The sequence below is a fragment of the Anser brachyrhynchus genome (genome assembly GCF_964034855.1).
Source record: "Anser brachyrhynchus genome assembly, chromosome: 2".
NCBI classification, from domain to species: Eukaryota; Metazoa; Chordata; class Aves; order Anseriformes; family Anatidae; genus Anser; species Anser brachyrhynchus.
In genome coordinates, this window is record NC_137695.1 from 82,700,627 (window position 1) to 82,714,515 (window position 13,889).

At 45.2% G+C, this 13,889-nt stretch overlaps 1 protein-coding gene across 3 annotated transcripts in view; it reads right to left on the reverse strand.

The window, feature by feature from the left end:
* The window catches only part of SLC22A23 (solute carrier family 22 member 23), a 98,119-nt gene that overhangs the window by 27,724 nt on the left and 56,506 nt on the right, over positions 1-13,889 (reverse strand). For all 3 annotated transcript variants that reach the window (XM_080582755.1, XM_080582756.1, XM_080582757.1), the window contains exon 4: positions 808-976. In XM_080582755.1, coding sequence (XP_080438881.1) covers positions 808-976 — 169 coding nt within the window. The remainder of the gene's footprint in view (positions 1-807; positions 977-13,889) is intronic.

Sequence of the window (13,889 nt, forward strand, 5' to 3'; positions counted from 1 at the left end):
CTCTGCTCTGGGTATGTGGTGGGTAAGTAGCAAGCAGTGAATTTTTCCAGCTTCTTTGTTCCTTTGCTTATAGCAAGTAAATATTTTAATCTAGCCAGCATTACATTTAAAATTAATTACCTAGCCTGTTCTCAGTCTTACAGTTTTGTACTATCCTGCCCTCGCAAGCCTCTGCTGTGTTGTGCCACCACTGTGTGTCACTATTAAGACAAAAGCGCAAAGAAAGATTTTTGAGAGGTTTATAAAGTTCTGGTGAAGACAGACCCGGCACCACCAAAGTGGGAGCCTCCCGTTTCCCTAGGGTAGGCAGCATTAGGCCTGGAGCCCCATGCTGACAGAAGACCAGAAGAAACCAGGATGGGAGAAGTAACCTGTGGGAACAGTGCCGTCGGCCCAACACACGCTAATTTGGGAGAAACCTAGCGGGGAGGCTCAGGGCTGGCCACCTCACACACATGCGGCGCCCAAGGGTGCTGCTCACGAGCGGATGCGTGTTATATTTAGTATGGCTCAGCCAGGCCAAAGGAACCAACAGTGACAGCCCAGAACCACAGGGCAGGTTTACGGGGAAAATATAGCTGTGCAGCCACAACAGCTAGACTGAGACGCGTCCTTTCAGGAGGCTTTTTCATCTTTAAAGGGGACACAACAGCCAGAAAAATTACAAAATGCAACTTTCAGCTCAATAGTTGAGCCATCTCCCGCATCCCCATCAGGCCTCAGCAGATAAAACCTATGCGAGCACCTCCAAATCCAGTATTAGGGGCTTGTGTCACCTTGGACGTGATGGGAGGAAGCAATACTTACACCCAGTAGAGCAGCATCAGCAGGAAGGGGCAGATGATGACCGCCTGGAGGACCTGCCAGTCCCTGCAGAGGGCAGCCAGCCCCGGCATGAGGAACTGCCCCGCCATTTCGATGAAGCTCGCCACCATGGTGATCATGAACCGGTGCGCGGGAGGACAGAGCTCTATCCCTGAAACACAGAGCACATGAAGCCACGTCAGGCCCACACCAGCAAAGGTGCCCACAGGATTACCTCCCCCGGCCAGGTGCCTAGCTTCACAAAGCTTTCAGGGTCTTAACATCCTTCAAGACCTTCAGCCAGCGTCATGCATGATCATATAAATCTTGCATCCTCATGCACTTAGGCTTCGAATACCCTGTCAGCAATGGAGAAGCTCATTAGCAGCTGGCTGTGGTGCTAATGTTGTGACATCCTGGCACCTACTGCATCTCCTGCAGCCCCACTGCATCCCGATTATCAACTTTCCTTCAGCCTGTGCCCAGGGGAGCATTTTAATAAAACAAATACATACATAACATGCATAGATAGATAGATTTTAAAGGAAAACGGAGGGAAAAAGATAATCCATAGATATGGGGTTGAAACTTTTCATAATACCCAGAGACACTACATGCCTTTCCAATCAATCTGCTGGGAGACAGAGCACCACCGCTGTCAGCAGGATACAGCCTCCTAACTCATATGGGATGCCACCTGTCCACAGCTGAATACGCTATGACTCAGCCAGTTTTAAGCTGGTTTTTGCTGAGTGGGTTGTTCCTGGGATCACTTTTTGCTTTTGCAATACCTAATCTTGATCAACTTTCAAACAAGACAGCCTTCTATCTGTCTTCTCCTGTCCTCCATCCTTTCTTCTGCTGTAGGGCAATTTACCACCATGACTGCTATCAGCAGTTGTCTCAGCTGCTTTGTGACAAGTGAGTTCAGCAGACAAAAACTTCCTTAAACCACGAGTTCCGTCTACCTTTATTCAGTCTTCAGAAAATAAAATGAATTTATCAGAAAGGCAGCTTTTTTTTTTTAATCTCCAGAAGAAATAGCAGTAAAATTGGACTGCCTTCTGCAAATACATTCCAACATAAATAATGTTTTTGCCAGTAGGAATACAATAGAACCCACTATTTCAAATTTCCCACTTGCCCACACTCACTTCTACAGATTAATAATCAAGCACATAAACCTGCCACAAATGTTGTGCAGAACTTATCAGCATGCTGATACAGAAATGCAGGCTCATAAACGCTCATGATATGTTGCTGACAGCACTGGTGTTTTTCCTCGGGATGTTTCCTATGGTTGTTTTAAATTAAAATTTAATGGTTGTTAAAATTGTAATTGAAAAGCCATCAGACAATAGGAAGAGATGACAGCTGCTCATTCATTCACTCTCTCATCTGTAGGTTGTTCAGCATTTATCACTGTAACACAGATTTATATTAGCTGACCAGGAACTAGCTTGCAGATCAAATGTAGGATTAGACACCACACTTCTTTTTTTTCTCCTTTTATTTTGGCCAGTGATAAAAACCACTGATGGATTCTTGCCAATACAAAAAGAAAATGTGTCTGTTGTGAGCAGCCCAAATTTTCATTAGCTTGACCACAAACAGAGCAGCTTTGTTAAACGAAGGGGGGAAAAATCCTCAAAGACTCTCACTTGGTATAAAACGCTTTTACGTTTTAATTAGGAAAATGAGATTAAAACACAGAGCTTCTTATGACATGAATATGGCTTCGTTCTTACTAATGAAGTATCCCAAGCCTAGCAAGGCGATTTTTTAAATTCTATGCAAAGAGGTCACTTCCGTTTTATTTTCTAATCTGCAACTATGAAGCGTTTCTGTTTGTTTTGCTAAACCTTAAAGTTGCAGATACTCATGCTCCAGTGTGCCTTCGTTAAGTACAAGGACCAGTTTTGTTGCCATAGAAACAGGAAGCCTGCATTAGGCAGGTAGGACTGTGGCATTTCAACTGCACTGCTTGGGTTAGTATGAGGTTAAAAAAAATAAAATAACCGAGACAAGAACAACTTCTGGATGAAGTCAGAAAGAGGCATCAAAATAATAGAAGTATGTGGTCTTGAGTCACTGGTGCGTAATACGTATCACTCCATATGCAGCAGTCGTTCATTGTATAGAAAGGAAGTCACTTTGGAGGCAGTTCCGCATCTGTTTTCTTTTCCAGATTATCACAGGCATATAATCACTTTTTGCCCTTTCTTCTAGAAAAGCTGGAGAATGAAAAAAAACAAAACAAAAAACCAACAAACCCTGCCATAGCTGGGTGAGCACAACTTTCAACTGACATCAGCGGGCACTTCATGTATTTGAAATATCACCCCTCTGTGGAAATGTTCTACATATGAGGACAGTCTACTGACTTTCCAAAACCTCTGGCTTCAATTTGATATGATAAAATATTCAGCTCTGCAGTTTTTAGCAAGCATTTAGCAGTCAGGCTTGTTCCACCTCCGCCCCAGGACTAGCAAAGGCTTCCTGCACCCTGCTGATGTTCTCACTGGTGCCTCGATGTGCTTGGCCACCAGACCTCTGTGTCCACACCAGTTTTCACCGAGTTCACACGATCCATTACTGGCTCACGTACAATTGCTGCAAGACAGAAATCAACTTCATCCCTCTGTGGCTAAGCTGGCAAGAAAGCTTCATTTCTTTCTTTCAGCAGAAACGTTTTCACCTCAATTACTTTGCTGAGCAGAGAGAGTCAAGTAAACCCTTGCCATACACACAAATCATGGAAACAACCGTCAGTATCACAAACTCCTGGATATATCCATCTGCTCCACTTGGAAAAATTTGTGTGGGCAAGGAGACAGGCATGGAAAAGACCTTGCTTACTTAGCCAGTGCTTCTCTTCCTGAAGACAATTGCCTAACCCTATGCGTGGTGCAGACGTGATCCTCACGTGCCCCATGGACACGAGACACACACCACAAGTCTCATTGCACAACACGCAATCTGGCTAGGAAATGCAGAAGCTTAAAGTGTAGAAATCCTTGAAATCTATGAGAGAACGAGTGTGGAAATCTTCCCACTCAAAGACTTGGGAAAAAAAATCACTTTGTCCTGAAAGGTCTCTCACTGAGTTATTCAGAAATCCCATAGGAAATCATTTCAAATATCAGCCAAGGGAATAAGAACCACAGCAGCAACACTGGCTGCTCCAATGACAAAGGCCAAGCTCAAGAAAAAGATGTTCAAAACAACATTTTTTTGTATAAGGACAGACTTCAGAGCACTCGGAGCTCCTCTGCCACTTCATACACTGTCCTTTTCCAGCACTGCAGCAATGGCCCTGCCTGGCCCCTAGCAGAGCCACATGCACCCCTGGGGTGTGTTAGACCTTCTGTATAGGGGGGGCTTTTTCCTCAGCACCTGAGAGGGTTCCCACTCGATGCTCCCCACACTTCCCGATGGGAACAACCTTGGAAACGTCCTGGTCTGGCTCCCCTGGCCGGTGCAGAGCCAGCCCTCGGGTCACAGAGGAGCCGAGTTTCACAGAGGATGCCAGTGCGAGAAAGGCACCGATGGACCAACAGGGCAGAGCTTGGTCAGGCTTTCTGACCACCCAGCTTTAACCAGCAGGTTGTCAGGGCATCCTCTTGCACATTAGGTGAACGCAGAGATCAACAGAAGTTTCCAGCCTGCAGCATTTTTGAAACATGTCTAAAAAAACACAGTAAGTAGTATTTAGGACCTGGCAGACCATACACTGAGAGCAACATTGTCATGCACAAGTCCTCATCAGATCCACACTGCATATTATGTGACAACAGTGGCAAGGCTGCAATGAGATTTTCTTGACAGACCAAAATAAAGAAACAACTGGAAATGAGAGCTTTGCTACTGGAAACGAGAGCTTTGCTATTTCTCAGCAGCCACAGCATGCCACTGGAGACAGGCAGATAGGACCTACCAACCAGGTTTTGTAATACCAAAATTACTTTTCTTTAAATGGGATTCATTTTCTCCCTCTCACACACAAAACCCACTGTATTTCACCTGCTATGCAGCCCTTTGGGATCTTTGTTAAAAAGAAGGGAAAAGCAGATTCATTGCACAGACCAAATGAAGTGCTGAGAGGCCCTTCTGCAAATGCATCTGCGGTTTTACCAAGAAGAAGTTCCGTATAAACATCCATGAATTAATTCCCTACAATTGTCCAGTACTTGAACCAATGCATGCTGTTTAAGTCATTTAATCTGGAGACCAGTGCATCTGGAAGAGCTCTGGGAGCGGAGCAGACACTAAGATGTTTCTGGAGTGATGCTGTAGGCAGATGAGGTATGGCACATCTCAGACCTGCCTTTTTCAGAGCGTCTGCAGAGAGCCATTAGTCCTGAAAGCTCTCACTTCTTTTTTCTTTTTAATAGTTTTTGGAAACCTGGAGATAGCTTGCAAAAGGAGCCAGGGCTCTAGCTTGTTCCACACCAAAATTAATTGCCCCCTCCAACAGCTCACCAAAAAGCCTCAGTTTTTTGGAAGAGGACAGTGCTCCACCACACACCCCTGTGTGGCTGATAAGGTTTTACAAAGCTGAGGGGCTGGCAGCTCAGGTTGGGGTGCTGGTGAGAGGAGGGAGCTAACGGGGAGCGTCTGCAGAGGAGACGGACACACGGACGAGTGACTGGGGAGGAAGGACTGTCACCAGGCTGACATCATCTTGTGCTGCCACAAGGCATGGCTCAAAGCCTGCTTAGCCCAGCTCCCTCAGACCCCAATGGGTGGGCTGTCGTTGCTGTGAAGGGATTAAGGGCCAGATCCTGTCCTTTCTTACTTGGTCTTACCCTTATGCGCTGGTAACAGACCGTTTGCCTCAGATTTCAGAAGTCTTCTCATTTGTCCTCAGAGGCTGACATTTATTCTCATAGGATATTTGCACAATGAAGAATAGCAAAGACTTATTTAAAAAAAAAAGTCATTTGCAAATAATATATCGAGAGGGAAAAGAGGTTAAATCCCACTGCCTGAACAACTCTCTAGCATTCACTCACTCATCTCCAGTCCCAAAACACAAAGCAATTCTTGCAATGTGGTCCAAGCACTAGCTACACCAGAAACCACAAGCTAGCTGCTTTCTGTGCCTTTGCAGTTTTCTCTCCCCCCCCCCAGTTTCAGACTATGAGCTGCCAAGACTGTAATTATATAGGATTATCCCCTGGAGAAAACAGCCAGGGCAAAGCACCTGAAGTCTGGGCTGCAGCCTTCCCACTGAGGGGGGGAGGAGACGAACTGACTCTAGATTCATTTTCATGGTTATAGTTTTTAAAATGCTACCAGAAAGAGGAAAAAAAATCACAATTTTTGGCAGTTTCTACCATGTTACTATATACCCAACACTCCCTCCAAGGGCTCTCAGGTTGCAAGTCCTACCCCAAAAAGGGAGGAAAACAATCGCAGTTGCACAAAGCCCTTGCTATCAGCCAGGCAGAGGAAAGCACAGGTAATATGGTATTAGGTGTAAAACGCAGGACACCAGAAATCACTAATGATGGCAGCATCCTAACACACCAGAGCTGCATGTGTCTCTCAGAGCCAGGAGCTGCCCAGCTCGGTCAGGAGTAAAGATGAGGTTTTGCGTTTGGAGCACAAAGCTAGGGCTCTGTGTATCAACAGAGCACAGAAGGAAAGGAAAAAAACACCCCAGAGCACTTAGTTTCCGAGCTGCTCAGCACTTCCAGCACATCCCACCACAGCTCTACTCCCTGAGTAGTTCTTGGTGATCCTAAGAACTACTTGGGGGTGACCCCGTCCTGCTGTTCCTGATTTCCTAATTCCCACCAAGCTCTCTCAAACCTCAGAGACCTCATCCTCCTCCAAGACTCTCCGTGGGGTTTGCCCTCGGCCATAAGCAGATCATCCTGCTGGATATTGCTACAGGGGCACAGTCCCCACGCCCGCGGGAGGCTCAACCACCAGACAGGACTGAGCAGCAGCTGTTAATAACTCCCAGACAAGCCTTTCAGTTTGCAGCTGGCTGCTAGGGGGGAAATAAATAAAATACATAAAATCCAGCAAATACCTGCCTATATATCCAAATTTCCAGGGGGTTACTAGACTCAAACTTGCAAGCTCTGCCAGCCTCAGCCAGGGGCTAAGGCCACTCCTTGCCTCGATCAGCGTGCTCCGAATCCAGCACGGGCTGAAGCGGCACAGGTTAAGCCTGCGTGTGCTCCCGGCTCCGCATAGACACTGCTCTTTTTCTTGATCGTTTCTGCTGTCACCAGAAGCAGCTAAGGAAGCGCTGTGTGTAAATACAGTTTATTAAGGAACAGCAAATAGAGCAGCGCGGGGAAGGAAAGGTTATCACACACCCCGCAATCAGCCAATTCATGTAAACAAATGACAGAGATGGACTGAAAGGAAAGGAAAAATCTAATTTCCTCTCTGGAGAAATCCAATCTGTTGTCAAGCAAGGACAGCAGTAATAGACTAAACCTCCAATGACCAAATAAGAAAAAACGGGGTTATTTTCCCCCAACAGCACGGTAGGACAAAATTTATTCTAAAATACATCTATGAAAGGACATGGGTGCTCCTTCAAAGGTACTTTTCTACACATCATAGGTTTTAGGAGGGTTTCTTTTAAACACACAGTAGCCCACCATTTACACCTAATTAACGTTTTTAATGTGTGTCAAACCAGTCACCCGTGTGCTGACACAGCCCGAGGTGACAGACGCCCCAGTGACACCTCGGCGGGCACACGGCGGCAATCCCTGATCCTGACCAGCACGGGTGCCTGCTGCCTACCAGACCGAGCTATGAGGTAAGTCAATATCTCATCTGAATAGGCGCCTTTTCTCACAAAAACTATACCGTGTGTTCAGCTGGCACATGAGCACCAGGCCTGTGCTACAAGTGCGGGCTCACTGCCAGGCCTCGGCCAGTGCGAGCGCTGCAATGCGCACAGAGATGTGCAGCACCAAACGAGTAAGCACGGCAACACCTCTTGTCCAAAAACCAGCCAAAACCACAAGGCACATTACCCTGCTTTTCCTGACTCTCCCCTGTAAGAGACACAAGGCAACCTGATTTCAGGATGAGCCCCCCTGCCAGCTGCAGCCCACCTTTGGCTGCCCACAGCAGCAGTGATGTTGCTTGCAAGACAAGCTCCCAAAGCAGGCCGCTGGCTGCTAAGGATACCTTCAACACGCCATGCTGCCTTTTACTACACCATGTCATAAAAATCAAAGAAATGTTAAATCACGTTTTTGGCACTGCCAAAACCGTTGCCATCTATCCTGCTTCCAGAGGAATGCAACCCTGCAGCAGCACGCAGCCAACAGCAATTTTTGGTGACAGTTGCTGTGTGTGAACAATGGCATTATGGAATAAAATCCAGAGGATGGTTCCGGAAACCACAACAGCAGTATCATACATATAATATATACAGTATACAATATATAACACAGTAATTTCAGAATACAGGTGACCTAATTTAAATGTGATTGCAACAGTGATGAAAAAAGCTTGGATAGGAGATAGGCCTTCATATACACTAACTACCTATAAAACCAATTGTTTTCCACCTCCAGTCTGTAACTTCCTGTTCTCCCCACCCCAGACTCTCCAAAACCACGTCAATATTGTGTTTTTATTTGTGTGCCAGACTAAGACTGCATGGAAATACGTTGCTTTCTTCCTTGTTCCAAAAAGGTGTCTTGCTCTAAAGGAAACACACAGCTGATCACACGAATATTTTGCAAACCTAACACCTCTGCTGTTCACAACAGCTGGCCCCTTTTCTCTTGGCAGGATCTAAATCACAATTGGCGTCTTTTTGACAGGAATGAATGAGAGCAGCTGAAACAAAAACCACAGTGCAAGAAGCATCAGAGGAGCTCATTTTCTTTTATGCTTCAGATGAAAGGATTCTGCATCTGTATTTGTCAGAAAATTTCAACAATATTGTAGCCACTTAAAGTAAGAAAAGAGAAGAAATTCAATAGATGCAAATCTGCATGGCAATCTCTTAATTAACCAAGTGGCAAATAAGTTGCCAACAGCAGCTATTTCTAAACCTCAGTTCTCAACCTCCAGGCAGATGACAGTCCCCAAAAAGGTGAGCAGGATAAAGTAAACCCAAAACAAAGTGTTAGGCATTTATTAAACGTTTCTGAGCTCACCGAGGCAGTAGGGAAGCAAGGGGCAGTGCCCAGCAGCCCCGCTCGGGAGATGATTCCTGCAGCCCCTCTAGGGGCTAGGCAGCCAATTCAGCCAAAAGCATTTAGTAAGCACGTTTGTGAGAGGCTGTCACACACTGGGCCCCTGGGGCATCCTTGTTTTTAAAGATTTATGCCACCAGGCACTCTGCTCAGTTGTCTCGTAAACACTGAGAAGGAGGAACTCCGGAGATTCAGAGCCGATAAGCCGTTGTATTTCGGGAGCTTTCATCAAGGTGTCCATCTGCTGGAGAGGGAAGTGCTGTTCGGACTAGCAGGTGACTTTCGCATTAGATAGTGCTCTGTCTCTGAGATTTAGCGTGAAAACTGACACAGACCTGGGAAATGCGGAGACGGTTACAGAATGAAAACGCCCATGCGGCGAGCGAGGAACATGGTGAACAATACACAAACCATAGCACCAGGAATCAGTGCAAGCAGGTTGGCCTGTGGTCACACCTCCTCTAATTTCAACCCCATGACAATACAAAAAGCGAAGCAATGAACCTTTGATAGTATAGGTGGCTAGCAAATCCATGTTGATACAGAATTGGCCAATGCATGGTTGGAAGATGTGTGGGTCTTGGTTTTCGTCTTCCATTTTCCAGCTAGCTTCTATCTTCCAAATAACATACCCAAGAGGGAGTAAAACAAACAAAAAAAACAAACATCCCCCCAAAAAAACAAGCCAACAACAACAAAAAAGGAAATGAAACCAAAAAGCCTTTGTAAGGGAAAAAGAAGTTCCTGCATTATATTCTTAGCAGCAGCCTTGAGAGGCCATTTAGTGGACCTTGCCATGGCACAAGCAGACAAACTGCAGCATATTGAGAGCTCTTCCACAGTTGTTTCTAGGATTCCTCTTGAAAGAGGCAAGAGGACAAATTCACATTTTCTTGCATGGCTTCAGCAGAGGGCCACCGGGTTAACTTGGGAGGGCAGCATCTCTTGTTGCACACACAGAGTGTAGTACAGTGGAACATCTCTCACATTCCTACTGTCATGTATAGCATTAAAGACTTCAGATTCTCATCTCAGATTTAGATTCAAATTTCTTCCTTGCTAAATTTACAAACACCACCTGTGAACAGCTTTTTTTCCTGAAGAACCAGAATCCTTCAAAGTGGTAAAATCTGACTTGAGGGTGAAGAACAATGAAAGACCTACTAGCGTTACAATTGCTATGCTAGGTATGCCCACGCAATACCAAAACAGACCATCCAAAACCATCTGCTGGGATTTGAAGTCTTCCCAGGTTGGGATCCCTGAAAAATACGTGAGTTTTTCCAACACTCCAAGCAGACCAATAACCCAAGCAGACTTGCTCTAGAAGGGTAAAATACCAACATAACCTGATAAAACTCTGGTAAGAGCTAAATATTTCTGCTCAACAGATGGCAAAACCCCTCCATTTCCTATTGATTTGCAATAACTTTGAAAATGAGAAAGCTCACATTCCGCAATATCCTCCTTTCATGGAGGTTGGCAAGTATGCTGGGGAAAAAAGCGACCTTCCTGCAGAGGATGCTCGTCCTCACCAGTGAAAGACCTCTTTCAGCAAGAACCTGCCACTTACAGAAGAGTTTGAAAGATGGCAACACTTGCTGATTTGTTCCGAATAAAACCAGAACGAATTGCTTAAGCAATTAATAACACAACATTTATAAGAAACTGAACTCCCTGGGAAGAATCCAACTGCATTTCATAGAAGCGGGTTTCACTTGCTCTGATAACATTACTCAACTTTGTACACATCACAACTGTGGCTAAAACTATGAAGATGCATACCCGCACTGCCTCCGCCCCATGGAGATCAATATTTAACCTCTTCCTTACCGATTCCCAAGCATTTCTCTATGTGACTCGTAGGTTTCAAAGGGCAGGTACAACTGAGTGGTGCTTCTCTACCTGTGCCAGTGCAAAGTCAAAGGCAAAGCAAGACCTGTGGGTAGAGGCATAGAGTCGCCTCCTATGCAGGCAAGGCCAGCAACGCACAGCATGTGGTGCTGGACATCCCCTGCCGAGGGTCCAGTTTCAGGTACATCAGGAAAAACCCCCACACTTACCACCCTTCTGTAGCAACAGAGAAGAGAGGCAGGGGAGATAGAGATATGTTTACAGAAGCAGAGGAAATCTGAACTGCTCCTCCGCCTCGCTGAGCAATGTTTCTAATCAAAAGTTGAAGAAAAAAACAGAAGACATTTGGAAGTGCTGTAAACCCTTCAGCTATGAAAGACATGTGGAGAGTGCTGCCAAAGAGCAGTCGTATTTATTATACTGAACTCCGGTGCTTGCACAACGAAGGGTAAAGCTCAGAGGGCTATATAATTGGGATGCATCTTGAATTCTGAGCCAAGGGCAAAAATAAGTAAGTAAACGACGAGGAGTAACATGAGAGAGTAATAAAAATAAATAAATAAGGAGCAGAACTGTTTAGAACTACGGGTCCTAAACAATAATAAAAAAAATAAATTCTAAGTTGCAAACCAAAAGCTTCTATCAGGTACCTAAGAGGGATAGGCGTGCTATGCTATTTATGAACTAAAGGAAGAAAAACAGCTTTATTGTTTTTCATTTTAGTTCTCACTACTTGAAGCGCAGTCTTAAAAGGAAGAGCTTTTTGCCTGCTTCAGGTCTGACTGAGGGCTTAGAAGAACCTCTTAACCACGACGTCTAGGATCGGAACAGGCGTGGTAAAATTCAATGGCTTAGACTGTGCACACATGGGTTGAAGACTACAGCCTCGATACCTCTGAGCCTGCCACTCAGCGTGATCAAAAGAAACCACGTGCCAAAAGCGCGAGGCCTGTGGGTCCCACCGGGAGAGCAGGGATGGGGGTGACCACCAGCGTGCTGAGGTCTGCCCACCCTTCCCAGCAGGGACTGGCTGGATCCCCCCCAAAAGCCCTTGCATGAGGCTGTAGGGAAAGGTAAAAGCAAGTGAAAGTCTCTTTACACTTCCCTCCTCATTTGCACAATGCTTCCAGATGTTCTGCAGTACTGCAGGCCTCCCGGCCAGGTACTGGCCTTTTACCAGGGCAATTTTAAGCTCAGGTTTCTAAGAACAGAAGCTTCTGTTGCTGTCACCGCTTCCTTATTTTAAAGGATCTTCCTATAAGGTTAAGCCACAATAAAACACTGAAATTCTACAAAACCATCCAATAAACAACACTTCAGTCAAACTGCTTCTTCAGTCACTTCCTCGCATTTATAGTTTCACCAGATGTTCCATATGGAAAAAGGAAGGCCATTTCTACCAAGAGCAAGAATAGATGGAAATAAACAACAAGAAAAAAGTTTCTAAATAAAACTACTTCATTTTCTGCTTTTGTCCAAAGGAGAGGAAATGCCCGGTGTTCCTAAATGCTGGATGACAGAACATCCTGAGTCACAGGTGAGCACAAGGTGCCAGGCATCAGCTTTGCAGCACACAGCCTGCCAGAGCCTGAAAGGGAGCTGGCTTTCAAAGGGTTACTTGGTGCTACACTGTTCCAACAGTGTTTCAATAACCCTAAAGACCTCAAAACCCCACTCCCTACAATCTAATTTAAGGGGAAAAACTTCTGCTTGGGGTGAGTGTGTGCTGCATTCACCTAGCACACACAAAATCGTGGCACACCACGACTCTGCCATGTCCATGTGCTAGCAAAATGCATCACTAATTATTTACCCTGTAAAACAATATATATATATACATATATATATACATGTATATATATATATATATATATATATAATTTACAACCATGCCTGAATAGGCCTGTGAAAGAAACTCAGGACTCCACAGCACTCATTTCAGTGCAGAAAAAGATGTCCATCAGTCTGGGTATACAGGTAATATCTGTAAGCAAAGAACAAGCTCCACAAGCTTCTCTTGTCTTGAAATTTCATCTGGTTTAATCTGAGTTGATATCAAGTGCCCTGATGCTCACAGGCCTAAGGCTATAGAGCTATACCAAAACCCAGCAGCCTCCTACATCTGAGGAGGCTGAGCTACAGGCTAGCAACATCATCTAACTCTGGACAGTACAGATAGTTGCATCTTCCAGTATTCACTGTGTGATGGTAAATTGCCAGTAAACACCCAGGCAAACAACCTGCAAAAGTTTCGCTATCCTTAATGGATTCCCCTTACCCTCAAATACAGACAACACACTCCTGTGCCTTTACCCCTATGGAGTTAAATGGCAGGTACAGACTTCTCCGTGAGCTGGATTTTCCTTTAACCTGTCCAGAAGCTGTTGCTCAGATCATTTTGCATCTGGCATTGCGCACCTATAAATAACATGGCCACAACACAGCCATGTACTCACGTGCATTTGATCAAAATAAACTCATCTAAGAGGGAGGCCACCTTTGAAATGGAAACAAATGGACACAGGAAAGCTGAGGATTTACAAGCCTGAAAATTGCAGAGCTAGTTACCGCTGGAGTGCCACTGCCATTGCTGTGCTGCTGTCACCAGCAACTCTTTGCATAACCACAAAAATCAAAGCAGAAGCAACTGTGATGAGTTGTTTTTTTTTTTTTCTTTGGGTGGGCTGGTGGAATTGAGGGAAGGATTGAGAACCACACAAAAAGAAAATAAATAAAAATCAAACCATCACCCAGGTACGAGCCTAACCACATCAATACATTTATTATTACAGCTATGCCTGACAAAAAGCAATATGCAAGCTCCTAAAAGGAGAAGGCAAACATAGGTAGCACAGGAATTGAACAAGGCAAATTGTTCATTGAAAAAAGAAATGCCTACAGCATAGATATCAAGATAACGATGCAACTGGTTTCCAACACTACTGAGCTCCTCAGAAGCAACACAGCTTGGCGTCGAGTGACGACACAAGCCTACTGCTTTTCTCCACTGTGCTCCTGTGCTTGGGGCTGCTTCCCAATTAC